This window comes from Linderina pennispora, assembly GCF_002104995.1.
Source record: "Linderina pennispora strain ATCC 12442 chromosome Unknown DL89scaffold_5, whole genome shotgun sequence".
NCBI classification, from domain to species: Eukaryota; Fungi; Kickxellomycota; class Kickxellomycetes; order Kickxellales; family Kickxellaceae; genus Linderina; species Linderina pennispora.
Window position 1 is genome coordinate 1,122,706 of NW_024468253.1, and position 24,959 is coordinate 1,147,664.

General features: G+C 55.0%; 14 protein-coding genes across 14 annotated transcripts; 7 read left to right on the top strand and 7 right to left on the bottom strand.

The window, feature by feature from the left end:
- Window positions 1–407: 407 nt before the first annotated feature.
- DL89DRAFT_218267 (peptidase C54) lies at window positions 408–1,364 on the top strand (the record flags this gene model as incomplete). Its single annotated transcript, XM_040884346.1, has 2 exons — window positions 408–1,070; window positions 1,149–1,364. Coding segments are annotated over 2 exons (879 nt in total), but the record flags the coding sequence as incomplete, so codon positions are not given.
- A 561-nt stretch (window positions 1,365–1,925) lies between these two features.
- Window positions 1,926–3,110, top strand: DL89DRAFT_274726 (uncharacterized protein; the record flags this gene model as incomplete). Its single annotated transcript, XM_040889228.1, has 5 exons — window positions 1,926–2,049; window positions 2,072–2,148; window positions 2,174–2,248; window positions 2,389–2,752; window positions 2,773–3,110. 5 exons carry the CDS (start codon window positions 1,926–1,928, stop codon window positions 3,108–3,110), a joined length of 978 nt encoding a protein of 325 aa, XP_040744474.1.
- A 299-nt stretch (window positions 3,111–3,409) lies between these two features.
- On the bottom strand, window positions 3,410–4,324 carry DL89DRAFT_267000 (lysozyme-like protein). Its single transcript, XM_040887326.1, has 4 exons — window positions 4,270–4,324; window positions 4,060–4,229; window positions 3,876–3,980; window positions 3,410–3,853 (listed from the first exon to the last, which is right to left on the bottom strand). The coding sequence occupies exons 1-4, from the start codon at window positions 4,276–4,278 to the stop codon at window positions 3,451–3,453; spliced, it is 687 nt and encodes a 228-aa protein (XP_040744475.1). The 5' UTR covers window positions 4,279–4,324; the 3' UTR covers window positions 3,410–3,450.
- An 837-nt stretch (window positions 4,325–5,161) lies between these two features.
- On the bottom strand, window positions 5,162–5,712 carry DL89DRAFT_267001 (uncharacterized protein). The gene is given in 4 exon segments (XM_040887327.1): window positions 5,162–5,349; window positions 5,369–5,457; window positions 5,494–5,594; window positions 5,617–5,712. 4 exon segments carry the CDS (start codon window positions 5,617–5,619, stop codon window positions 5,204–5,206), a joined length of 339 nt encoding a protein of 112 aa, XP_040744476.1. The 5' UTR covers window positions 5,620–5,712; the 3' UTR covers window positions 5,162–5,203.
- Window positions 5,713–5,811: 99 nt separating this feature from the next.
- On the bottom strand, window positions 5,812–6,919 carry DL89DRAFT_292470 (uncharacterized protein; the record flags this gene model as incomplete). The annotated part of the gene is made up of 2 exons (XM_040890310.1): window positions 5,812–6,243; window positions 6,272–6,919. 2 exons carry the CDS (start codon window positions 6,917–6,919, stop codon window positions 5,812–5,814), a joined length of 1,080 nt encoding a protein of 359 aa, XP_040744477.1.
- Window positions 6,920–6,979: 60 nt separating this feature from the next.
- DL89DRAFT_292471 (nicotinamide phosphoribosyltransferase) lies at window positions 6,980–8,516 on the bottom strand (the record flags this gene model as incomplete). The annotated part of the gene is made up of 2 exons (XM_040890311.1): window positions 6,980–7,192; window positions 7,224–8,516. The coding sequence occupies 2 exons, from the start codon at window positions 8,514–8,516 to the stop codon at window positions 6,980–6,982; spliced, it is 1,506 nt and encodes a 501-aa protein (XP_040744478.1).
- A 236-nt stretch (window positions 8,517–8,752) lies between these two features.
- DL89DRAFT_257072 (uncharacterized protein) lies at window positions 8,753–9,145 on the top strand (the record flags this gene model as incomplete). The annotated part of the gene is made up of 1 exon (XM_040885492.1): window positions 8,753–9,145. One exon carries the CDS (start codon window positions 8,753–8,755, stop codon window positions 9,143–9,145), a length of 393 nt encoding a protein of 130 aa, XP_040744479.1.
- DL89DRAFT_267003 (uncharacterized protein) lies at window positions 9,129–9,687 on the bottom strand. Its single transcript, XM_040887328.1, has 3 exons — window positions 9,560–9,687; window positions 9,359–9,516; window positions 9,129–9,321 (listed from the first exon to the last, which is right to left on the bottom strand). Exons 1-3 carry the CDS (start codon window positions 9,662–9,664, stop codon window positions 9,183–9,185), a joined length of 402 nt encoding a protein of 133 aa, XP_040744480.1. The 5' UTR covers window positions 9,665–9,687; the 3' UTR covers window positions 9,129–9,182.
- Window positions 9,688–10,701: 1,014 nt separating this feature from the next.
- Window positions 10,702–12,752, top strand: DL89DRAFT_267005 (uncharacterized protein). The gene is given in 6 exon segments (XM_040887329.1): window positions 10,702–11,071; window positions 11,106–11,369; window positions 11,404–11,626; window positions 11,706–12,289; window positions 12,309–12,432; window positions 12,488–12,752. The coding sequence occupies 6 exon segments, from the start codon at window positions 10,954–10,956 to the stop codon at window positions 12,612–12,614; spliced, it is 1,440 nt and encodes a 479-aa protein (XP_040744481.1). The 5' UTR covers window positions 10,702–10,953; the 3' UTR covers window positions 12,615–12,752.
- A 402-nt stretch (window positions 12,753–13,154) lies between these two features.
- On the top strand, window positions 13,155–13,700 carry DL89DRAFT_211572 (phosphatases II; the record flags this gene model as incomplete). The annotated part of the gene is made up of 1 exon (XM_040884205.1): window positions 13,155–13,700. A coding segment is annotated over one exon (546 nt), but the record flags the coding sequence as incomplete, so codon positions are not given.
- Window positions 13,701–14,618: 918 nt separating this feature from the next.
- On the top strand, window positions 14,619–16,209 carry DL89DRAFT_292475 (uncharacterized protein; the record flags this gene model as incomplete). Its single annotated transcript, XM_040890312.1, has 5 exons — window positions 14,619–14,808; window positions 14,854–15,641; window positions 15,679–15,837; window positions 15,899–16,108; window positions 16,141–16,209. 5 exons carry the CDS (start codon window positions 14,619–14,621, stop codon window positions 16,207–16,209), a joined length of 1,416 nt encoding a protein of 471 aa, XP_040744483.1.
- Window positions 16,210–16,531: 322 nt separating this feature from the next.
- DL89DRAFT_315642 (uncharacterized protein) lies at window positions 16,532–19,247 on the bottom strand. The gene is made up of 2 exons (XM_040891043.1): window positions 18,190–19,247; window positions 16,532–18,070 (listed from the first exon to the last, which is right to left on the bottom strand). Exons 1-2 carry the CDS (start codon window positions 18,919–18,921, stop codon window positions 16,709–16,711), a joined length of 2,094 nt encoding a protein of 697 aa, XP_040744484.1. The 5' UTR covers window positions 18,922–19,247; the 3' UTR covers window positions 16,532–16,708.
- Window positions 19,248–19,814: 567 nt separating this feature from the next.
- DL89DRAFT_322262 (translation initiation factor eIF2 subunit beta) lies at window positions 19,815–21,045 on the bottom strand. Its single transcript, XM_040891334.1, has 2 exons — window positions 20,904–21,045; window positions 19,815–20,822 (listed from the first exon to the last, which is right to left on the bottom strand). Exons 1-2 carry the CDS (start codon window positions 20,964–20,966, stop codon window positions 19,947–19,949), a joined length of 939 nt encoding a protein of 312 aa, XP_040744485.1. The 5' UTR covers window positions 20,967–21,045; the 3' UTR covers window positions 19,815–19,946.
- Window positions 21,046–21,254: 209 nt separating this feature from the next.
- On the top strand, window positions 21,255–24,663 carry DL89DRAFT_322263 (ubiquitin-activating emzyme E1). The gene is made up of 5 exons (XM_040891335.1): window positions 21,255–21,400; window positions 21,481–23,322; window positions 23,354–23,589; window positions 23,654–24,510; window positions 24,565–24,663. Exons 1-4 carry the CDS (start codon window positions 21,333–21,335, stop codon window positions 24,478–24,480), a joined length of 2,973 nt encoding a protein of 990 aa, XP_040744486.1. The 5' UTR covers window positions 21,255–21,332; the 3' UTR covers window positions 24,481–24,510; window positions 24,565–24,663.
- Window positions 24,664–24,959: the final 296 nt, after the last annotated feature.

A 24,959-nucleotide genomic window follows, 5' to 3' on the forward strand; every position in this document is an offset into this window, starting at 1 on the left:
ACTTGATTTTGAGGAGAATGAGGACGCGGACGGGTTCGGCGATATGTCTGCGGTGCTGATGCTAAGGAGAGCCAAGTCACAGATCATCATGCGGCGGTCGCTGCATGAGTTTGAGCGAGAGTTTGGTCTCGACAAGGTCAGCCTGGCGGATGACGGCGACGACGGCTCGTTCCAGATGGTCGATGCCAGCGACGACAGTATCAGCCGGAACTCGATCTACTTTAGTGCTGAAGACGACTCCTTGTTTGATAACGACCACCGCATGTCGCGGCTATCGTCGTTTGGCTCGTCACACTTTCAGCAGCTGCGCGGCAGCCTGCAACTGACGCACGAGCAGCAGCAGCCCGCAACAGCAACAGCAACAAAAGGGCCAGTTGGCGCTGAACCAGCTGACACTGCTAGAGTTTTTCCTGGACGGTATGCGGCGATTCTATTTCACGTACCGCAAAGGCTTTGCAACGATCACACCGTCGTTCTACACATCAGACATGGGGTGGGGATGCACGTACCGTACCTGTCAGATGATGCTGGCGGAGTCGTTTTCGCGGGTGTTGCTGGGGCGGTTCTGGGACCCGTTCCGGCTGACCAGCGCGCAGCAGGCGAGGCACGCGCGGATTGTTGAGTGGTTCCATGACTCTGCAGACAGCTCAGCGTACTACTCAATCCACAACATGTCGCGTGTGGCGACGTACATGGACAAGCGGATCGGCGACTGGCTCGGGCCGTCGATTGGGGCACATGTGATGCTGCGGATATCACGGATGCACCACAAGTGCCCACTGGCGATCCATGTGGCACTGGACCAGGAGGTGTTTACGAAGGAGGTGCGCGAGACAGCGTTTGGCGGGCCAGCTCGGGGACCCAATGGATGGAAGCCGCTGCTGCTGCTGGTGCCGGTGCGGCTTGGGTTTGAGCGGGTTGACCCCAAGTACACGGAGAAGATCAAGACGCTGTTCCAGATCCCGCAGACGGTGGGTCTGGTGGGCGGCAAGCCGTCGCGGTCGTACTATTTCATTGGGCGGCAGGGTGACAACCTGTTCTTCCTGGATCCGCACGTGACGCGCAACTTTGTGCCGCGCTCGACGGCGCTCGACGGACAAGACACGCGGGTGGTAGCGACCAGCGACAACGAGGACTCTGGGTCAGAGTCGGATTCAAGTGACTTTGAGTCACTGGGGATTGCAGACACGGATGAGTACCACACGACGCACATCTGCACGATCGGCATCAACAAGCTTGATCCGTCGATGCTGATCGGGTTCCTGTTCAACACCGAGGCGGAGTGGGAATCGTTTGCGCAGGCGGCGACGGACAAGGACTCGTCGCGGGCGATCTGCACAGGGGCGACGCCGCTGTTCACGCTGTGGCCCGAGGACAAGACCATGGTCCATGGGACGTATATGCAGGCGCCGATTCCCGGCCAGATCACAAAGGTGGCGGCGGTGCCGGAGCGGCAGGGAGCGCGCAGCCCGCCGCGCAGCCCACGGATGGATGGGGTGCGGTTTAGCACGCCCCGGATCCCGCCGACCACGGTGATGGTGGGGCCGGGCACGGTGCGGTCGGCGTCGTCGCCCCGGTTTGGCATGTCGGCCAGCGGTGAGTTTGCGAACGACGATGGGTTTGAGTTTGTGTGAAGACCCCCAGGCACCGAGACGGCGCAGGTACCTTTTTATCATGTAAATTCAATCAACTCTGTTTTCCTTGGAGGTTTGTATATGGTGCAAAAGGCGTTGCAAAAATACGATATGCGTGGCGTAGTTGCCCCCAGCGCATGGGAGGGAGAGAATCCGTGGAATGAGTCAGTAGGGTGCGCTCCATAGTAGCCACTCTAGCAGAGGACCGTTCCTGGAAACGCAATTTTTGGGGAGACGAAGCAAGCACACTCCTTGCTACCTTCCAACATACTCCCTGACACAGCAAAAGGCATGGTGATTCCCAACTTTGAAATCGGCATCATCGGCGCCGGCGACATGGGCATGCTGTACGCAAAGCGGTTCCGTGCTGCCGGCTACCCGGTGAACATCTGCGACACGCCCGAGCGCTTCGAGAGTCTACAGGCAAAGCACGGCAGCCTGGGCCTCAACATTCTGCTGCGACGGCTACGCGGTCTCGCGGCGGTCTGATTTCATCATCTACAGCGTCCCGGCAGTGACAATCGATCCGGGCGGTGGAGGAGTACGGGCGGGCGACGAAGCTCCACGCAATTGTCGCCGGACAGACATCAGTCAAGACGCCGGAGATTGCAGCAGTTTGAGCGACACCTGCCCGAGGACGCCCACATCGTGACATGTCATTCAATGCACGGGCCCAACATCGACACGCGCGGACAGCCGCTGGCAATCATCCGGCACCGGGCCGACGACGCCCACTACGCAATGGCCTGTGGAGGCGCTGGGGGCGCTGGAGGCCCGCATGATCTACCTGACGTACCAGGAGCACGACCGCATCACGGCTGATACGCAGGCGGCCACGCATCTGGCGTTTCTGAGCCTGGGCACGGCCTGGTGCCTACAGGGCTACCACCCGTGGATCAACCCGCAGTTCATCGCTGGAATCAACAACGTCAAGGTGGCCATGGCGCTGCGCATCTACGCCAGCAAATGGCACGTGTATGCCGGCCTGGCCATCATGAATCCGCATGCCAAAACCCAGCTCCAGTGCTATGTCGAGTCTCTCCAGATACTCTACAAGTGCATGGTGGGCGGGCGCCGCGACGAATTCACCAAGCTGATCTACGATCGCGGCCGACTTTGTCTTCGGCAAGGACCGCAGCCGCAAGGCCATTCTTCTCGACGACTGAGACGCTCGACCAGCTGTCGCTGGCGCAGGTGCCTCCGAATGAGAGCCGGCCAAACTCCCACCTGTCGCTGCTGAGCGCTGCCGTGTGCTGGCACAAGATGCAGATGTCGCCTTATGATAATTTGATTATGCCAGACGCCCGCCGTTCCGCATGTGGCTTGGGCATTGTCGAGTACTTGTTTTGCAACGCCGAGATGCTCAAGGAGGCCATTGAGACGGCGCTCGATGACCGCTACACGCAGGCAGGAGGACCTGGTGTTCTACACGGCGGTATCGGGCTGGGGCCAGTGCATCCAGCTCGGGTCGTTTGACGGATATCCGCGAGCGGTTCGAAAAGTCGGCGGCGTTCCTGAGCCACAGGCTCGAAGGAGGGCAAGGACCTGAGCACCTATGATCCTGCGCAAGCTCACCGAGACGGGCTCATAAAGGCCACAGAAACAAACCGAATATCTGCTGCAGCTATTGCTGCACCAGAGGCCGTGGCCCCTGACATAATCATGGAGGTTGACTCAAAGAGCTACGAGTCAGGCGCCAACGAATGCCACTCGTCAATATATCGGATGGACATTGATACCCAGGCCAAATGTCAGACAAATCAAGGCGATGTTTGCAGTAGAAAAAGAAGTGTATTTACATGAAATATTTTATGGCTTACTCGCAGTTAGGGAAAGCCTGCTTGTTCGAAGGAGTCTGGGCAAACTTTACCTCCTCCTTGCGGCGGAGATCAAGGCCAAGCAGAAAACGGCCACCAGCCATGTTCCACTTGGGCAGCTCACTGGCAATGACGGTGTTTGGGTTCTCACCAGCATTCAGACGCTTGACCAGAGGCGAGGACTGGGCTGCACCACAGCCCATGTTGAACACCCACGACACCAGCGCACCCCACTGGTTCTCGTTGAGCTTGACATTGCCGTTCAGGTAGTTGCCCAGGCATGTGTAATTGGGGATATCGTCCTTGAGCAGAGCCTCGGCAGTCTCTTTGGTCAGCGGGAACTTGTACTTGACCTCCTTGCAGCCAGTGGTCTGGCACAGGTGACCGTAACCGACAGGTGGGCTGGCCAATTTGATCGGGGTACACATTTGGCTCGTAGCCCTCGAACACCTTGATCATGTTGAGCGACGCGGCGCTGACGCCCTTGCAGTATCCGCTCGAGGAGCCACCGCCAGAGGGGCTGCTGGATCTTCCAATAGCTCCTATGGGAGCATTTTTGGGCGACATAGCCGTTGCCAGTGTCAACATGGTGGTCGCTCACGTAGCACCCATGTTGGGTTTTGTCCCAGAGGTTGTTGCCACCGATCGTTGTGCCTGGAGTCTGGCACGAGAGCGTCACTTGGGTTCCCTTCTTGTAAGTGCGGACGATATTGTTGGAGGTTCCTGGACCCGAGCGACAGTTGACTATGTCATCCTTGATAGCGTAACCAGAGACAACCTGCGAGGATAGTCGCGAGCAGAAGGGCTGCAATTGTGACGAACTTCATCTTTTTTGGCGCTGGGTGTATTAAAAGTAGAGTCTGCTGAAGTTGTTTGAGGTGATGAAGCCGATAGAGATTGGGCAATAGCCCCAGCCTTTTTATACATGGAGAACGACATGGCATGTCCCTCACATATACAGTCATTGGCGTATAGTTGATGCTGGTGTTGCTAAATTTAGCACGGGTATCTAGGATTTTTAAACTTTGACCCTACCTCCTGCTGAAAGATGTAGCTACCATCCAAGCAGAAATCAGCGCACCGCATGCGGCTGCCGAAAATACACGTTAATCTAAGAGCTTTCGATAGTTTGCTTACGAAGCAACCTTATTATCCAGAAAGCCGTTTGAGCAGGCGTCTATAAATAAACCTTGCAGAACATGTCCATATAGCGCAGACTTCTAGGCAGATCTCTTGTAAGCGTGCATAGTTATGCAGATACATGGCAGTCTAAAAATAGGTTCACCACTTGGATATCGATGTGGTAGTAAGGCTAAGCGGTTCGTATATAAGCAACCATCAGGCATTTTGGATTACACGACCTAAAAATATACCATGACCTGGCCAAGGTCTTCAATATCTTGACAGACAAGGCTAGTACCCGTTTGTGCATCAGCCAAAAATAGATAGCGCTCCAATTTCTCCTGAAGTTGCAGTGTCTGTAATATTCCTGCTGGCATTAATCCAGGAGAAGTTTCTAGAGAGATTCTTAGAATAAGCTGCATGTCGACAGCAGTTGAACCATGTGTGTGTTTGCTAAACGAGCTATTACTGCTAGCAAAAGTTTTACCGAAATTTGATTCATGAAGTATAGGTTGGAAATTCGTATATACGCATGCCGGGTGTTCCTGTTCAATCCCCTCACTCCAACCATATCGCAACCAAAAAGCAGAATTATATGCTCTTAAAAATCAATTTTGTTGCAATCGCCGCTCAAGGTCCAGGAACCTCACGCAAGGCGGTCCTCATGTACAAGAAAGGAAGCCCAAGTGACACTGTCATGCCAGGCTCCCGGCACAAACTGTCAAGGGCAAGGGCCACTAGGACAGAACCCAGCACGGCTGCTACGTGAACGATTACTATTTAAACACGGGCAACGGTTATGTAGTCCAAGAGGTGTTCCAAGCTTGACGACAGGCTCAAGCCTAAATCCTGGCGATAAGTCCAAGCCCGGCGATAAGCCAACACTAGTGCGGGTCCGATGAACGGACGATTATCCGCACAAAAGGCGGTAGGGTGCAGCGGTGTCGACAAATGATGTTACTACAAATGCCGGTGTGTCGGCTTTGTTGCCTGGCGCATCAACTCCTGCCTCAGCATCCAACTCTATTAGCAAGCCCGTATACCATACCAACAATGCATGCCACGCCTGTGCTAGCGCTCCTCTAGCTGCCAGGCTGACACAAATCCCACGGCACTTCTCGCTGCCATCTATAACGTGTTTTATTTCCTGTGACTGAATCACCATTTCTGTATCATGTATTTTGAGTAATGCCCATATAGAACTAGCAGCAGGCTACCAAGCAAACACTATATGTCCCTTACTGCATCTTGAACGCGGCTACATCAAAGCCATCTCCAGCCCACTTGCCGACCTCAGCCATGGTGCGCGCCTTCATGTCGCGCAGCCTCGCTCCGTCGTAGTGCAAATCCAAGCCCGTGCAGTAGTTAAACACCACTGGCTCTGCGGTACCCGCGCCTGTTGGCGCCCCAGCCATGGTCTTCTGCAGACTCGCTAGCATTTCACTGGGGCTGCCCAGGTACAGCTCGCACAGGGCCATGTTATTATTCGCCGCCACGCAGGTATCGGGAGGTGCACCTTCGTTCACACTAGCGAATAGCTGCTTGGCAGCAGCCCATTTGCCGGTGGCCATGGCGAACAGTGCCCGGTTCATTACTGCCAGGCGGTCGGAGGCCGGCACCAGGGACTCGACCTTGACGAACTGGCGCTCGGCCGCCTGCACGTTGCCCAGCTGCAGATGCACGCGGGCCACAGCCGACAGAAGCAATGGGTTGGTTGTCTCGGTCAGCGAATCCAGAATCTGCGTTGTCAGCATTGCGTCCTTTCAGCAGCATGGCCTGGCCCGCTAGCAGCAGCGACAGGCGGAACATCCGCGCTCCATTAGCCGCCATTTCGCTGCCATCCGTTATTTTCTGCTGCCTGCGACGGCACCCGCGCAATAGCACACTCAGCCGCGCAATGCACTGGGCGGGCGCGCCCAGACATGCACGCAAAAGCCGCAGCTCAAACGGCCATGTCCGGGATGCCACGACCCGCGACAGCCGGTGGAGCTCGCGCTCGGCCTGCTCCGAACACTGCAGCTGGCGCAGCGCCAATGCCCGGTACGTCCATAGGCGCAGCGGGTCGTCGGTGTGTTTTGTGATGGTTGCGGCGCTGGCCAGCGCCAGGGCACGCCACTGTCCGCTGGCTATGAACTGGTTCAGAGCATCGTAGCTGTACGTGTGTGGAGAAAAGTCCGATGTCTGCGGGGAGTCGCGGCGCGGGCGGGCGTCCGGGCTGGCGTGGACCAGCAGGGCATCGCTGAGCGCATCGTTGAGCGGCACAGCGTCGAAGAGCCGCGCGTCAGTGGCCGAGGCGATGTTTGTGGGCGGAGCGGGCGGCCGGAGGTTGGCCAGCAGGGCGCTCATTTGCGGATTGGAATAAATGATAATTGTGGAAAATAAAAATAAAAATAGAGCCAAAAGGGCCTACTGGAAAACCGTGCCCTGGTCGACCTTTTCCCGCTGGCGCTTCAGCACCTTCTGCTGGTGCTCAAGCAGCTGGGGGCTGACGGCCTGGGCAGTCACGGGGAACCTGTCCCACTGCTGGCGGATGCGAGCGCGCAGGTCGTCAAAGCACAGCCACTGCAGCCCAGGAACCGGCCCGCAGTCATACACGACCTGCAGCAGATTGGGCGAGTCCTGTTGGTGCATTGTCCGCCGGATAAACGACCGGCGCGCCGTTCTGCGCTGGGTCGGCGTGGACAGCGAAGCGGCCGGGCAGGGACGTCTTCTCGGCCTCTTCCTTGGGGAACTTCATGATATCGCGTTTAATGCCGTCGACGCCGATGATCTGGCTGATCTTGACTGCAGCACTGAGCGTGTCTCTGTTGACCTTCTGCAGCAGCCCGCCGCCCATGCCGAAGCCAATGCACTGCGCAGAAAACCCGGCATCCAGGACTGCCGCCAGAATGCGCTCCAGCGACTCGGGCGTGACACCGTCACCCTGGATCACGCTGGCTCCGCTAATGACCTTGTAGCCTTTGCTGTTTCGCGCGCTGCCAAACACCTTGTCGGCAGCACGCAGCCCCAGCAGCACTGCCTCGACCTGGTCGCCGCTGTCGGGCCGAATCACCAGGAATCCGCCACGCTCCAGCTTCTTCTGCTTGACTGCCGGCAGGACCTCGGCCAGGGCGCGCGCATAGTCGAACGAGTCCATCACGCACGCATACACGCCGTCGCCATACGCTGCAATTGTGCCTAGCACTGCCTCACGGTCGCTCGCATGCGACATCATTACCGAGTGCTCCGTGGCTGGAATGCTAGTGGCCACCGGGTCCCCGTTGTTTAGCTGGTACTGTGCATAGAACGCGGCGCTCAATGTGTCGCTGCCCTGGTAGTTCAGAAGATGTGCTGTGCCACCCAGCACCGACTGCTCTACGCATGTGCACGCGCGGAACCCAAAGTCATGCATGCGGCTGTCCAACGTCCACATAGCCTTGCTGTCAACGCTTGTTTCGTATGCGCGCTCAATCGTTGTCCGTGTGCGCCGCGACAGCGTTGCTACTGTCGTCGGATACCATGTCATCAGCAATACTGTCTCCAGATACGTGATTAGCGGCGTATACGGCTCTTTGGCCGTGATTTGGTACACAGGCACGTGCGGATATACCACCGAGCCCTCGGCCAGCGCCTCGATTGTCACGGGAAAATACCCGCCGTTCTCGCCTACGAACTTGTCAAAAAGTGCCTTTGGGAACGGGTATGGCGTGAACCCGGCGTTGTGTCTTGCAAAGAACGCCTCGGCCATTTTCACGTCCTGGCGTGTCCACGGCTTGCTGATGTATGTCTCCAGCACGTACCGCAGCCCGTAGAACACTATGCGCGTGTCCTTGGTATCGTGCTTGAATCCGCTGCGAAACTCCCCGTACGCCGTGGCCTGCTTTGCCGGCGGGTAGATGGCAAAGTGACTGGCTTTGTACGAGTCGGTCAGCAGCGGCAGTGGGAGACCAAGGGGACCAGACATTACTGCTTTAAGAATAAGAGGAAGGTGGCTTAAGGGAAAAAAAAACCAGGGGAGAAGCTGGCTACACAGTTGACCTTTGAAGGGCCCAAAAGGGCGGTTGTGACGACCGTGGTGGGGCGAGCAAATCCCCGTTTTATTTGCTCAAGGGATTAAATCTCCTCATGCCTCTCACATCAAGTGACGCGTTAAGCAGACCACCCTCATTTCTTTCCTCCCACGCCACCTCTGCTCTCGCCATGTCGTCCAAGCTTCTCTCGCTCGTTGCCCGCACTACTGCCCAGCATTTTCAACACTCTATCCGCGTCCATGTCCACCTCAGTCTGACAACCACTTTGTCATCGTCGTCAACGATTTCACCTGACCCCGACGCCCTGACTCGTCCGCTTGTCCGTGCGCGACCGCCATCTGGCCGGTGCGACCATCAACAAGAACGACGGCTTCCTGATCTCCGGCTGGCGCCATCCTGGACGCCCATGGCTCGGGCAAAATGGATCGGCTCGTCGCTTATCGTCAAGGCTGCCAACGAGGAGGCCGTCTGGGAGAAGCTCAAGCAAGACCCCTATGTCACCGGCAAGGTCTGGGATCTGTCCACTGCCAAGGTATATGCGTACAAGCCAGCAAGCTTCTAAAAAGTTTCTATTATGTTGTATCATCAAAGAGTCGTTTTTACATGAACTGCGCTGCCACGGCGACAAGGGCCGCAACCGACACCGACAGCTTGGTAGCGCCCGAAGAGTGCGTCGAGTCCAGCCCGCTGGTGGCCTCGTCGTCGTCCGACGCAGAGCCGCTGTGCGACTTGCTCTTGCTGTGGCGACGACGACTCCTCAGCCGAGTCCATGGACTCTTCCTGGCTGGAGGAGTTCTCGTGGGTATTGCCCGAGGATGAGAGGGTCGGGGCAACGGCCGAAGTCACCTGGCTGTTGAACACAACATTGCTGATGAACCCGCTGCTGGACAGGTAGTCTGCGTACTCCTTCATCGTGTAGCCCGAGAGCGTGCCCTGCCGCATAGTTCGGCTCGTCAATGCTCGAGCCGCGGCACACGAGCGCGTCGCGGTACGAGTCCATGATCTGCTTCGGCGTGTTGGCGTCAAAAGTGATCACAATATGCGACATCGCCTGCGCCGCAACATTGTCGTATTTGGTCATCGGCAACTTTTCAAACCCAGCGCATGTAATCTCCATGGCCGACGCAGCGGCTGCGGAGAGTGCTACCAGGGAAAGGGTCTTGAACATCATAATGTACGTTGCAGAAAAGGTAGAGTATTGAAAATAATCGGTCTGAAAAAGAAAAAAAGAAGGATACAATTTTTTGTTTGCTAAAGCGAACCAAGCGTAACCGTGGTTCTGTTTGTGTCTGTTATATACCCGGATCGGATGGCCTATAAATAAACAGCGCTGTAGGTCAGGAACCGCTCTGCAGCGACAATACCCCCAATCACATCCAATAGAGCATTTCCGGTGCAACCAAGAAAAAAAGTCATCCGTTCCTCTTGTTCGCTCCATCCCACTGAGCCCAGTGCCACTTACATCATGTCGGTAGCACAAATCCATGCTTCAAGAACTGCCTGTCTGGGGAACGCCAGGCCCTGCTGTCCTGGACGCGGATCAAGCTGAATCCAGAATGGCTCCGGTGCCGATCCGTGCCAAGATCTCTTTCACATATTCTCAAATACTGCCCGTTGTGACTGCGGATAATACCAGAACCTATTTCGCTTTCGCAGAGCCTACACAGCTTTGAGAGGTAACTGCAATCAGGCCAGGCCTCTTATTCGAAACAACATTGCCACACGTCCAGATGACAGGATTGTCGAGTGCTGCTTTCCGAGGCTCTTTCTGAATATGTCAAGTCATGTTCATCACAGCTGTCCAGGGTTGGTCAAAGGCAGTCCGACTATACACGGGAGTGATTGACGCAGTGTTGCTTTTCGCCGGACTCGGGAACCAGCATCAATGACGTCGCCCAGGGCCAAGTGCACAATAACGGAGGCTCCGACCCGGGTGCCAACAATGGCAGCTTGGATTCGGACTTTTAAGCAGACAATGGTATATGGCCGGGGCATGAGTGCCTCGATCACACCGAAACCGAGGACACGTGCCACGGTCGATATACATGCCAAGCCTGTGTTTCTATAGCTTTTATTTTCTACTCTTCATGTAAAGTCCATCTAAAAATACAACCCTTATAGATATCGAGGAAAACAAGCAGGTTGTCCGCATACAGATATACCAGCGTCACGTATGCTGCATAATAGATTCTGGCCCGGATCAGATCTATACCGTTTACGTGTCCGCTCCCAACAGCAGATATAAAAGCGGCTACGAATCCGCATTACCACTAGGTGCTCCTTTAGTTTCGTTGCTGATACTAGGTATAAGGTTTTGTATTTGCACCTTAGCAATTTACCTCAACATCCACCTACTGGTCACCTGCTGATATGGACTCGACGCTGTTCTCTGCCAAGAACGCTCCGCCCGACATTCTCAGTCTTATTTTCGACCGTCTTGAGTATGGCAAGAGGTTGAGTAATGAGTGGGAAAAGTTGGATGAGGGTTGTATGACTGGTGGCATCAATGGCCCTTCTTTCAGTTGCGCAGGTCTGCCGCTCATGGAGAACTGCTGCGCTTGCCCTACTTTTATCGAAAACGCCGAAACACTTCTCGAGCCTGAGTTGGATGAATCTGAGTATCATCCTGAGATGGATTACCCGGATCTCTCCCTGGCTGCTACTGCTGGACACAGTGGACTTGTCCGTTCAACACATCTCCACGCCTCGCTCGATCACATTACCGGACGGCACCTCCACCGCTATGCTAAGCGCTCATGCTCTGGACCACGGCAGTTTTCCCAAATGTGGACAGGAGCTTGTGCTCTACTTCTACAGCAGCGATCGAAATGTATGACGACGATGACTGCTCGGAAGAAGTCGATTCATTCATCGAGCGTATCCGCCAGCTGTTTCCCAACGCACAGGACTGCTCGTTCATTGTTCGTGCAGGGCTGTGGGCAGGCGAGGAGGACATGTGCAAGGACCTAATGGGTATCATTGCTCCAGCGCCGAGAACATTGATATTCCGCGACCTGGCGAATGAAGACGCCAGTTCTGCATGGTGGCTTCAGCGCTGGTATTCGGCGTATGTACCTCGAAATCCACCATTCCTTTGACTGTCCGATTGTTCATTCAAACAGGGACACTATTGAGGAGCTGGTGCTTCGTTTAACGCCGAATGACGGCGATGACATAACTATCGGGGAAATAGCAGACGAGCTGGCTCCTTTATTCAGCTACCCGTTCCCGGAGCTAACCAGCCTCACTATCGAGACAGGACAGGATATGAATGGGAATTTTGATATGCCTGATGACAACCCGTTCCCATCGCTGACCAGTCTTTCTCTGAAGACATACTGCAACCTTGACATCAGTGCTATTATTGACGACGCCGGCGAAAACCTAACATCGCTTACGCTTTATCTCTCTGGACCCATTTTCTGTTCGCTTCGAGGCCGTGTGTTTCCTAACCTGACTTGTGTCCGTATTCGGAACACTGCCTTCTCGACTGCATTCAATGCTGTAGAGGATGTAGTTGAGGCTGCGCATCTGCCGTTTTTGATTGCACCAAATGCCGAGCATATCGAGAACTGCTACGACCCGTTCAGCTTTGGCCAGTGCTCACCGTTTATCATCCCGCAAGACCACTTGAACCCGCAGCTTCGCCATCTAATCATCAGAAAGGTCATGCCTACCCTTGGCGGATTCCAGCATATTCTGGCCAGTTTCCCAGGACTCACTAGGATTGGAGTTGAAGGGAATCGGACCTGACGAAGATGCCTCTAACTACTTTGACTATATTAGCATGCTGTTGACGGAGCTCCCAGTCTTTAGCACTAGTCTGAGACGGATTGACTTGCAGAAGCTGTATCCTGTCAATCAGCAGCTGGTCATTGCTATTACGAAGCTGCCTTCCCTCAAGGATGGTCACTGATGGAACTGTCAGCGAATCACTGAGGCATTATAAGCAAGAAATCGACAAGTCGGTATACGACGAGTATCGCGACAGCCTGGACAGACCGCTATTCAGTAGCAATCGTGTTTGGTAGGCTCAGCTTAATTTCCGTTCACCATATATTTGTTTTAGCCTTGAGAAACTACGTATCCGTGTGTATTTATAACGAATCATTGTCATTGGGCTTGAAGCACAACATTGAAACCTGCTGCCAATAAGTGGTTTGTCCAAGATGGTCCTAGCCGTGTACATGAGGAATATCAAAAACGTTCTGGCAATGAAAGGTGTTGGCCCCGGAACGCCGGCGTCATCTTGAACCACCATGGACCAGACCAGACCAGACACATACATAACCGGGTCAAACAGACCGCCAAACCCGCTCTTTCTCCCCTCGGATGTTTTCGAATCATCACATTTGTACATAAGCAGCTTTCCCATTGACGATCAGCGCCCACAACTGGGTTTGTTTGGTGATAACGCATGACCCGGCTCTGAGATTTGCCGCATTCGTATTTGAAGCATACAATCTCTGTTTTTACTTTTCAAAACCACCAATTCCCAGGAAATGCTTGCAGACATTGAATGGCCCACCCCACCCGAAGTCGGCCAAAAACCTATTGTGCTAATAGCATCCGAGTGGAGCCATGAAGAGCGCAACACAATGCACCCTGTCCTCCCGGGCCTTCTGGTCGGCCCCTACATAGCAACACGCAACGTCGAGCTGCTGCAGCGCTACCATGTAACCCACATACTGTGCATCCGGGACCCGCTCGAAGTTCGCATTCTGAATCGGCCTGTAGTAGGTATTGAGAACCAATTCATGGATGTACCAGCGAATGTGGCCAAGGAGAACATCATCCAGCACTTTGACCAGGCGACCTTGTATATCGAGCAGGTAATTGGCGCAGGTGGCCATGTGCTAGTGTGTTGTGCGGACGGAATTGACAAGGGGCCGGCGTTTGCTGCGGCGTATCTGATGCGCAAGTATGCGTTGCGCGCGGTCGACAGCATTACTTTTATGCAAAATCGGCGGTACTGCTCATGCCCGTCGGCGAGAGGGTATAGGATCAAACTGCTGGAGTATGAGCCGATTTGTGATGCGAGGCGGCAGTTTGAAGGAAATGCAAATGTCCAAGGGGGGAGTGGCCGGAGACGTGCAGCTGAGGACGACATTGGTGACGGAGAGGAGGGGAGTGGTGCGGAGACGCCGAACCGCAGGATTGCTGCACCGCGCAGACGTATTGTATAAGCCAAATAGCCATGGCTAGAGATTCCGCGTCTTATCCCTTAGTATTATGTATTTGTGTACCAGCATCGCCAACTGTAAAGGGGCAAGAAGGTGGTGATTTTTCAAACAACGGCACCGTCCAAAGTGGCTATAAAGTGGGCACTTTGAAATAGTGCCAGAGAAACAATGAACTAGGAAGAAAGGAGGAAGAAGGTCTTAGTGGACAGAAAGTTAACTGCCGGTGACACCCACGGAGAACTGTAGAAGCAGGTATTAGCAACTGGCGATATTTCTTGATCTGGAAAGAGAAGTACGTCGATCACGTAGCGTCGATGGAGAAAGCAGTTTTCGACACCACACCAACTGCAACTGTCGAAACATGAATGCCGAGTGCTTGCAGGTGCTGACTGCGTTTATTGATTATTACTGCTTTTGGTCATCGAGCGTGGGCCCAGCAAATTGATCTGGGGCCGAACTAATGTTCACTCTGGGACTTCAATTGAGACAATACTCTGACATAAAACAAACACATCAAAGCCGGCTGGATTCTAGGCTTGACACCATGTGCGCACAAAGGCCTACATGGCCCGACCAAGAATATCGAGCTTTCCCGAGCCATTGGTTGCTCGAATTCTCTTTCGCCTGAATGCACTGGCAGTCGCTCACATGACACTATTGATGCAGTAGACATGCATTCTTCCGTACCCTCACCAACGTTTGGATGCCAATGTCCAAGCGCCTTTTATAATGAGGTCCTGGAGTGGTAGCTGGTGGCCACCTTTTACTTAACGGTATCGAAATTCAGTTTTATCTTTCACCCTAGACTGTTTACTTTTCAACCCCCACCCGTTTATACTTTTTCTGGGAGCCATGGCAACGGAGCACGAAGGTACTGATACGACAGCTACCAGTGGCAAGGCAACAACCGCCGCAAGGAAGATTGAGTCCCCGGGCCTATTGACACCAACCACGTCGAAATCCAGGGTCAAACTCTCGGCGACTGTGATTCGAGCATTACTTGCCACGGCTGCGAAGACTGAGGTCAAGGCAGCTGAAACAGGTATCAATGTGGAAAAAATTTGGCCAGCTGATACCACCACTGCAGATGAGGTTGCGTCGAGTGCCAAGACTGCGGACACCCAGCTCCCTGCCACCGCCTTGGTGCCTGGCTTCCTGCAGGAGCTGTATGGGCACCAGATTGAGGCCTGCAGCCTAATGGGCGAGCTTGAGCACAGTTCCTCCCATGGCGGTGTACTGGCAGACGAAGCTGGACTGGGCAGGAGGGTCTCATTGGTGGCACATATTCTTAAGAGCAAGTCGGGCTGCGCTATTGGCAGTAATGGGTACAACACTCTCATTGTTGTGAGGAACGAAGCTGGCATTGAGCAGTGGGAGGCAGCCTGCAAGGAGATGCTTGAGCCCGGTGCGCTACGCATATCTAGGAACCATGGCAAGAGCCGGCTGAGTGCCAGCCAGATGTGCAAACACGATATCGTTATCACGACCTCCGGAATCCTCCGGAATTCCTCGGCGAGCAATGCGCTCTTTGCAAACGAGTGGCACCGTGTAGTTGTGGACCACCACATGCCTATTAGGCAAAATACACCGACAAACACGGCGTGCCAGAAATTGACTGCCAAGAATCGCTGGTTTGTGGATGAGAACCCGACCAAGTACAACATGGACTCTGTTTTGGATATCTGCAAGTTCTTGGAAATTGCAGTGCCAGAAATGCGCGGCGAAAGTGCGCCTCTGTCCCGTCTTGACAAGTTCATGATCAGACGTCTATGGAAGGACACCAAAACTCTGACGCTGGAAGTTAAGGAGGAGAAGATCAGCGTTGAACTGCCCGCGGATATACTCAAGGCATACGACCTCCTCTCAGACCTCATTGTGAACCATGCACGGATTTTTCAGTCGCACGCTTGAGTCGCCCGAGAGACTTCATGTTGCGAGGGCAAATGCTCAAAGGCGGTTTGTTGCACACCCGGTGATCGCCATGACGGCTAATCTGAACGACAAGCTTGGCAAGCTGATCGAGTTCGACCCGGAAACCTTTAGTAGCGACGTCTGCGAGCTTAAGAGGATCGTGGGCGAGTACAGGTCGATGAATCTTCTCTCCACTGCATGGCACACGGGCCTCACCCAAGGTTTCGGCCATTGTCTCGACGCTGATGGGTGAACGCAAGAGCGACAAAAACCTGAAGGCGCTTGTGTGTGTCGATGCACGCAGCATGGTCTATATCATTGCTGACCACCTGAAGCGCTCCGGCTTCCAGACATTCATGTCTAGCTGCGACCTCACGGGCGAAGTATGTCAGAGGAATGTCCAGGAGTTCAAGAATGCGACACGGCCTGCTGTTCTTATCTCCACGTCGCTCATTTCCGACAGCGCCTACGACTTGAGCTGCGCTTCGATGATCGTACTGGAATCGCCTTGGTGGCATCCAGCACGCATTAAGGGCTGTGTCGCCCGTGTTGCCAATGCGAGTCAGAAGCGTTCGTCGATAAAGGTTTTCCATATCCATGCCGCCGGAACCATCGACGACAGAGTGGAAAGGAATTCAGAGGTGCACAGGGATTCGGTGGGAGTCAAATGGCCCCAAATCATTCGTCCCGTCGCTGCTGTTGCGTGAAATGCTAAACGTCCTCTGCATACACGGTGTATGTACTGGGATGCGACTGCTTGTAGCGACCTTATTTTATGTTTTCTATATCCTTTTTCTTTTTCATTCTTCTTATAACCGCGACACCTTCTGATGTCCCCAAGCAGCCCACTGGTTGAGCATTTCCAATGCTGATGTTCATACCGGATTCGTCTTTGTGGAGGTGGTCCATTTATAAATGGCAGCATGTGCTTAATTGCAATATGTTGAGGTTGTACGTAGCACAATTAGAACCAGATAATTACTGCAAATGTGCATTTAACTGTTCGCACGAATATCACTTGAGGCACGTTCCTAGCACGGTGCACTGACAAAGCGGGGGTTGATATACAGCTTTCCGCTCTTGCTGCCGCTCTCCAACATGTGTAGCGGAACCGCACGCCTCAGCATCGTCATCCACACGCCCTCGCTTTCACGATTAGCCAGCGTAATGACGAACATGCGCTCGATACCATCAACAACAATCTGAGCCGTCAGCTTGGACACCCCGTGGCGCTCGTTAATCAGGCACGCCTGGCTGATGCAGGCAGTTGGAATGAACTCGCGCACAAGCAGCCCCTGGCTTTCTTGCTCTTCAGCCTGCGCCTCTCTGGATTCCTGGCTGACGACATTAATCGACGAGGCAAAATTGAGCCCCATCCGAGTGTCCCGCGCAGGGTATTGAGTGAGGCATGGCTGCTGAAAAGGCTGTGTGGGGTGGTCTTTGGTGTGTCGAATGTCAAGACTGAGCGGCTGGAACGCTGTCACTGACGAGTGGTCGCTGGCTTTGCTGCCGAGCAGCGACTTTGAGGGGCGCAGGACAGGTGACATCTGCTGGGGCGACTCTGGTGACGACGGGCATTCGCTGCTCATCACCGACATGGACGACAAGGACTCGCGGCGCCCATTCACCTGTGCCCTCACGCTCCGCATCGACATGTGCAGATTAGAGATCGTGCGGTGCAGCTTTGACGGCGCACGCTCGAGCTTCTGTATCTGCGTACACAGCACCAGATGGTTTTGAAACAGAAATGCTTCGAAATCTTCATACTCGACGCCGACCCGCACCGACAGCTTACCGCTAGTCAAGAGCCGGCCAGTGCTGGGCTGGATGAGACCAGCGGGAATGGGGTGCTCGAGGCGGTCAAAAAACTCGCCATGCAGACCTTCATTCTGGCGCTCGCGGGTTTCTTCGTTCGCTCGAGTAATAATGCGCTTGCTGCGGCGGATTGCCGTGTAGATTGATGGCAGCGACTGCATTTGCTCGGTCAGCTCGGGCTCATCCATGTACATGCTATCTTCATAGGCTGCATCGACGATGCCCTGGAACATTATCGGGTACTGCGCTAGCCGCTGGATTGGCCGAAGCAGCAGTGCCGGCAGGTCAAAGGATGCGTCGAGGTCGTCTGGGATCTGGCACAGCAGTGGCAGAATTTCCTGATACGATGCCTGCGATGCGTCGCGGTTCGAGCAGTACCGGCAGTAGACATCAAAGCCAACCATGTTCTCGTACAGCGCTCCATACAGCTGATCGCGCAGTGGCTGGGCAGCTAGATACTGGATGGACATCGACAGGCGCCGGTGCAGAGCAAGCAGCGCGTCGACGTGCAGGAAGATGGTGTCGATGTCGACAGAGGCATGCAGCCCGAGGTGCTTCCTGGCCGTATCCGAATACGCCTATAAATCGTGGCTGGACAATGGTGATTAGCTAGCGAACATTGTGCGCCTCCGCACCAACTATATCGGGGCATTGTTGTCGCATATGGAATCTGCATCACATGCATAGGTGAGCTTACCTTTAGCCGCTCCAGGTCCTGCACGTACGCCACCTCGGTCCTCGACAGCTCCATGGCCAGCTCGGCGTATCTTGGAGCGCCCTTGCCCACTGCGGCAACCGGATAAAGCGTGTTGGGGCGGACGAACCTGGAGTCAAAATCGGCCAGCTTCCCGCACGCTTGCAAGGCATCGACAATCCCCGCAACCACACTAAGCGTACGCTCCAGGTCCTCATCGCAGTCGCAGATATCGAATCCGGGGAACGCCTCCAGAACATCCTCCGTGGTCAGCTCGGCACGCACACAGCCGTTCCAGAACAGCCATGTCTGATACGACTCGTACGACCCGTCCTCGGACTTTTCGTACAGGTCTATTGTGCTAATGAACGGGCTCGCTAGCTCATTCAGAAGGATGTTGAGCGTGTAGCCGTGCGCGAACAGAGTGCGGAGTGGGTCCCGCGGGTCGCGGATTGGCTGGGCACCTTTGTTCATCTCGTCGACAAGAATGGGGTAGAGGAACGTGGAGATGCTAGGGAGACGCAGCAGGCGCTCTATCAGCACTACGGTGTGCTCGTACGGCGACATGTATGCGGGCCGCGCCTTGGCCTGGGCGGGCGGCGGTTTGGTCTCGGGCTCAAAGCATATGGGCTGCGGGAATGTGCGCTGTGACCGTGGGAGCTGGAGAAATGTAGGCGAAATATCAACTCTGAACAAGCTAAACTTGGCCTTGATGAGCTTAAAGGACTTGTACATGTGATTTGGCCTAGAATATTATGAAGGTGGTAGCAAAAAAAGTATAAGAATTACAAACAGAGAATATGGAAGGTAGGAAATGTTTACAGAACGAAGACAGGGGCAGGGCACTCCTTTTTGTATGTCACAGCTCTCAGAGCTACTTTCATCGCCCACCATAGCTGCCCAGCGGCACCTGAGGCGTGAGGCAGTCTTCCGAACAGGCCAGCCCGCCTGCCTGTCCCGAATAGACGCGGTCTATATGTTGTGTTACGAAATTGATAGGAAAAAGTGATTTCCTTGCAGCCCCCTGTTTATTTCGGACAACCACATGTAGGTCACTGGGCCATAGGATAAAAAAACATCCACACGGTAAGAGAGCATATCACCTTTGTTCTCGTCGTCACTGTGAAGAGCAGGACCGGTTTTCCCTGCGACCTGTGCATATCAGCCAGTCTGGGAAAGGCCACAGTATGAAGGATGTACAAGGACAAGCACGACTTGCAGGCACTGTTGAATCCCCGATCGCGCCAGAGGAGCAAGCAGAAATCTCCCTGATACAAGGGGATGTCCATTTGCCTGCGCGTGTATTTTGTTGGGAAAGGCGTCTGCCCTCTGCGCCCACAGTCGATGCCAGTGGGCAGAAGGGATGCGGTCATTATCTCTGCATCATCCAAGTAGACGAATGGCAGCAGCACTGCGATTACGCATGTGTGGAAAAGGCTGCCCCACACTGACTGCAGCGTTCCCTCCCTCATCCCGCATTCGTTGCGGTCTCGCAGATCTTTGAGACCGAAGCGTGAAAGGGCATGATTTTCCAAGCAGTTCGCATGTCAAGCACATGCTGGGCTGGGGAGGGGAGCAGAGGAGGCTGCGCAACAACAGGCCCACGCTCTGAATGTGGTATGCCCAATCAGTCTTTAAGATGTCTTTTGAAACGAAAACACAGGCAAAAGAACCGATGAGATCTACTCCACACGCGATCTGGTGCAAGCACAGCCATGAGGGGGCGATCTGGAATCCGCAATGGCCCATCTTTTGCGTTTTTAAGACCCGCCAGCAGCGGCAGCAGCGGCACGGGCGGCACGCCGCGAGGTGGTGGCCTGGAAACCAGCCTTGATGGGGGCGACTGTACGGGTGGATCCACACGACTCGCACTGGATAAAGTAGAGACGACCCTCTTTTGTCAGCACAGTCTCGCCGCTCTTGCAGGTCTTGCATGTAACGTACTCGACAATGTACCGGCGCAGCACGTTCTCGATCTGCTTCTGCTGGAAGCGACCCTTGATGACCAGGCGGCCCGAGCCGTCGATGGAGCCGGAGGTACCCAGCTCAGCGAACAGGAACTGGATCACGTGCTCAGGCGGACGATGCATGCGCTTGCAGATATCGTTGAGGTTGGCAAACACACTGCGCTTGTTGCCGTCGCGCACGACCTGCGGCGGCACAATGGTATACTTGCGCTTCTCGCCGGCCAGATCGGGGTTGTTCTCGCGCAGCACCTGGTAGAACCGCGTCAGCAGCTCCTCGTACGTGTAGTCGCGGTCTGTGCCCAGCCACGGCTCGCCAGCCTTGGTTGTCGACGCGCTCTCGGCATCGTCGGCGTCGTCGCCGAGCTCGGCCTCGAACGCAGCCAGGTTCTTCTTCGACTTCTTCTTCTTCTTCTTCATCGACGACAGGTCGAACATGTCTGCGTCAGCAGGCTCGCCCTCGTCCTCGTCGGCATCGTCGAATGTCACCTTCTTCGACTTCTTTTTCTTCTTCTTCAGGTCAGCAAAGGCGTCCTCGCCGTCCTCGCCGTCCTCTCCGGTAGCGGCACTGGTCGACGCCTCGTTCTCGGCGAGCTCATCAAAGCCAAGGGCCTTCTTTCCCTTCTTCTTCTTTTTCTTCATTGACGACAGATCAAAAGCATCCTCGTCATTCTACAGGCAAGAGCGAAAATTCAGTCAGTGTTTGCTGAGGTGCGGACCACATGCGCAATCAAGCCCCGCCTTCATACGTACAGTGGGCTCCTGGTCGTCGATTTTGGTCTTCTCGAGCTTTTGCGTAATCTCTGAATCGCTCATTGTCGCTGTGGGTTTCGTTATAGAGCGTATAATAGCTTTTTTAAAAGAGCGGGCAACAGAACAGAAAATTGCAACCAAAATTTGCCGTGAGAATGCCAGCTCTAAGTGACCCACACTCGTTGAGGAGGGGCCTGGCGCAAGGGGTGCCGCAGGTTGAAATTTTCGGTTCAGGAGCCGAGCCGAGCTGGTGGCAGCAGATCGGTTTAGTCAGCGTGTAGGAGAGCGAAACGTCATTTCCCGCCCACCCCGTGTGCCAGCGAGACCAGCAGAAAAATCACTTGGCCGCAGACACGCTCTTCACGGACCTTCTCTCCAGCTAATTATTTTCTCTTCACCACTCCAATCCACCTTATTCTATTGCAACAAATGACCGATAACAACAAGAGCACCAGTAGCCAAGTCGAAATCGACGAGGGCCTGTACTCGCGCCAGCTGTAAGTACCGCAATTCGAAATCAGTGATTCTGCCGCTGAAACAGTGGTTCTGTATGCTAATGCTCTTGAAACACTTCTAGCTACGTGCTGGGCGTGGATGCCATGAAGAAGATGAGCGCGTCGAACGTGCTGATCATCGGACTGCGCGGCCTCGGATGCGAGATTGCAAAGAACGTTATCCTGGCTGGCGTCAAGAGCGTCACGCTTTATGACCCGGCGCCCGTCGAGCTGCGCGACCTGTCGTCACAGTTCTTCCTTCACGAGGAGGATGTGGGCAAGCGCCGCGACGAGGTAACTGCGCCGCGCCTGGCCGAGCTCAACCAGTACGTGCCGACGTCGGTGTTTGGCGGCTCGCTCACGCCCGCGGATCTGAAGGCGTTCAGCTGCGTCGTTGTCACGGAAATGCCACTGCTGCAGCAGCTCGAGTTTAGCGAAGCAGCGCATGCCAACGGAATCTACTATATCTCGACGGAGCTGCGTGGCCTGTTTGGCTACGCCTTCAACGACTTTGGCGAAAACTTTGTTGTGGTTGATCCCACAGGCGAGGAGCCGCTGTCGGGCATGGTTGCCAGTATCGAGAAGAGCGCTGAGGGCGTCGTCACGTGCCTGGACGAGACACGCCATGGCCTCGAGGACGGGCAGTTTGTCACGTTCACTGAAGTGCAGGGCATGGGCGAGCTTAACGGCTGCGAGCCGCGCCAGGTCAAGGTCCTGGGACCCTACACGTTCAGCATCGGTGACACCACAGTGTTCGGCGACTATGTGCGCGGTGGTCTGTTCCAGCAGGTCAAGCAGCCAGTCACAGTCAACTTCACATCGCTCAAGGACGCCCTGGAGAACCCCGAGTTCCTGGTTTCGGACTTTGCCAAATTCGACCGTCCCGCACAGTACCACGTTGGCTTCCAAGCCCTGCATGCCTTTGCTGCTGCCAACGGCGGCAAGCTGCCCCGGCCCGGCAACGATGCCGACGCGGCCGAGGTGCTGCGCCTGGCCAACGGGATCAACGATAAATGGTCGCAGAAGACCGAGCTCGACGCCGAGCTGCTGAAGAAGCTATCGTACCAGGCCCAGGGCGACCTGTCCCCGATGGTCGCTGTGTTTGGCGGTCTGGTCGCTCAGGAGGTGCTGAAGGCGTGCACAGGCAAGTTCTCGCCAATCAAGAACTTTATGTACTTTGACTCGCTCGAGTCCCTGCCTGTCGGCTTCGAGCCCTCCGAGGAGGATCTCGCTCCAATCGGCTCGCGGTACGACGGCCAGATTGCAGTCTTTGGCCGCAAGTTCCATGAGAAGATCACAAACTTCCGCGAGTTCCTGGTCGGCTCTGGCGCTATCGGCTGCGAGATGCTGAAGAACTGGGCGATGATGGGCCTGGCCACCGGTCCGCAGGGTGTCATCCACATCACTGATATGGATACCATTGAAAAGAGCAACCTCAACCGCCAGTTCCTGTTCCGCCCTGGTGATGTCGGCAAGCTCAAGTCCGAGACTGCGTCGGCCGCTGTGGTTGCCATGAACCCCGAGCTCAAGGGCAAGATCCAGACGCACCAGGACCGCGTTGGAGCCGAGACCGAGGCCGTGTACAATGACTCGTTCTTTGAAGGCATCGATGGCGTGACCAACGCGCTTGACAACGTTGAGGCTCGCCAGTACATGGACCGCCGCTGCGTCTTCTACCGCAAGCCGCTGCTCGAGTCTGGCACGCTAGGCACCAAGGGTAACACGCAGGTTGTTGTGCCATTCCTGACCGAGTCGTACTCGGCCAGCCGCGACCCGCCCGAGAAGTCGATTCCGATGTGTACGCTCAAGAACTTCCCGAACGCCATCGAGCACACCATCCAGTGGGCACGCGACCTGTTTGCTGGGCTGTTTGCCCAGCCAGCCGAGAACGTCAATGCGTTCCTGTCGACACCCAACTACATCGAGTCGGCCATGAATCCAGACCAACGAGACCAGCCAGATCGAGACGCTGACTAGCATCCGCAACTTTTTGGTTGACGACAAGCCGCTGACATTCGACGACTGCGTCGCCTGGGGCCGCCGCCGCTTCGAGGAGCACTACAACAATGCTATCCTGCAGCTGCTGTACAACTTCCCCAAGGACTCGGTCACAAGCTCGGGCCAGCTGTTCTGGTCGCCGCCCAAGCGCGCTCCGGATGCCATTGCCTTTGACGCGTCGAACGATCCTGCACGTTGACTTTGTCACTGCTGCCGCCAATCTGCATGCCTTCAACTACGGCCTGAAGGGCAGCCGAGACCGCGAGCACATCAAGGCTGTTGCTACAGCCGTCAGCATCCCGCCCTTCGCCCCCAAGTCGGGTGTCAAGATCCAGGTCAACGAGAACGACGACAGCGGCAGCGGTGACGCCGACGCCAGCCAGCTCGACGAGCTCATCAACTCGATGCCCGATCCCTCGAGCTTTGCGGGCGTGCGCCTGTCGCCGGCCGACTTTGAGAAGGACGACGACAGCAACTTCCACATTGACTTTATCACGGCGGCATCGAATCTGCGCGCGACCAACTACGGCATCACGCCGGCCGATCGGTTCCGCACGAAGCAGATTGCGGGCAAGATCATCCCGGCCATCGCCACGACCACAGCGCTGGTGACTGGACTGGTGTGCCTGGAGCTGTACAAGCTGATTGGGTCGAGCTCCGGCGACAAGAAGCGGTCGATCGAGGACTACAAGAACGGCTTCGTCAACCTAGCCCTGCCGTTCTTTGGGTTCTCGGAGCCCATTGCGCCCGAGAAGCGCAAGTACAACGACACCGAGTTCAGCGACTGGGACATGTTTGACTTTGACCACGATATCACGCTGCAGGAGCTCGTTGACTACTTCCGGAACGAGCACAACCTGGGCGTCAACATGATCAGCTCGGGTGTCAGCATGCTGTACTCGCCGTTCCTGAACCGCAAGAAGGCTGCCGAGCGCATGCCGATGAGGATGTCGGAGATTGTGACTAGCATCACCAAGAAGGAGATCCCCGAGCATGTCAAGTGGATTGTTCTGGTTGTCTGCTGCGACGACGACGACGACGAGGATGTCGATGTCCCCGAGGTCCGCATCAAGATTCGCACCTAGATTGCTTTGCTTTAAGTCCTGTGGTGAATACAACCAGCCGATGATGGCACCATGCATTCATAGCAAAAATCAGTATAAATGCTCCAAGCAGCCAGAGGTTTGCGCCGTGTTCTTTACCTCTACTTTTCTAATTCTCGACTCGTGCTTTTTGTATCCTTAAGTATGGAGAAGAGACCTCGTGAGCTTGACAAACTGGCCAGTGGCATGATATTTCAACGGGTTCTTCGCATCTTTATGTATGATCCTGGGATAAAAATCGGTGCAGGTCCGCCCGGCAATGACTTTCACACATTCTACGAAAAATTATCCAAATTGCTCTTGAATATGCTGTTTTCTCGCTAATTCATGCGCCTTATGAAGCCCTAGGTATTCAACGCAATCTACACTGGTGATAGCCCCATCAAAAAAAAAGTAGCTGGAACGATCATCTATCATTATACAGATTTATATTTCCTCCAGAACACCATACCCAGTTGAGA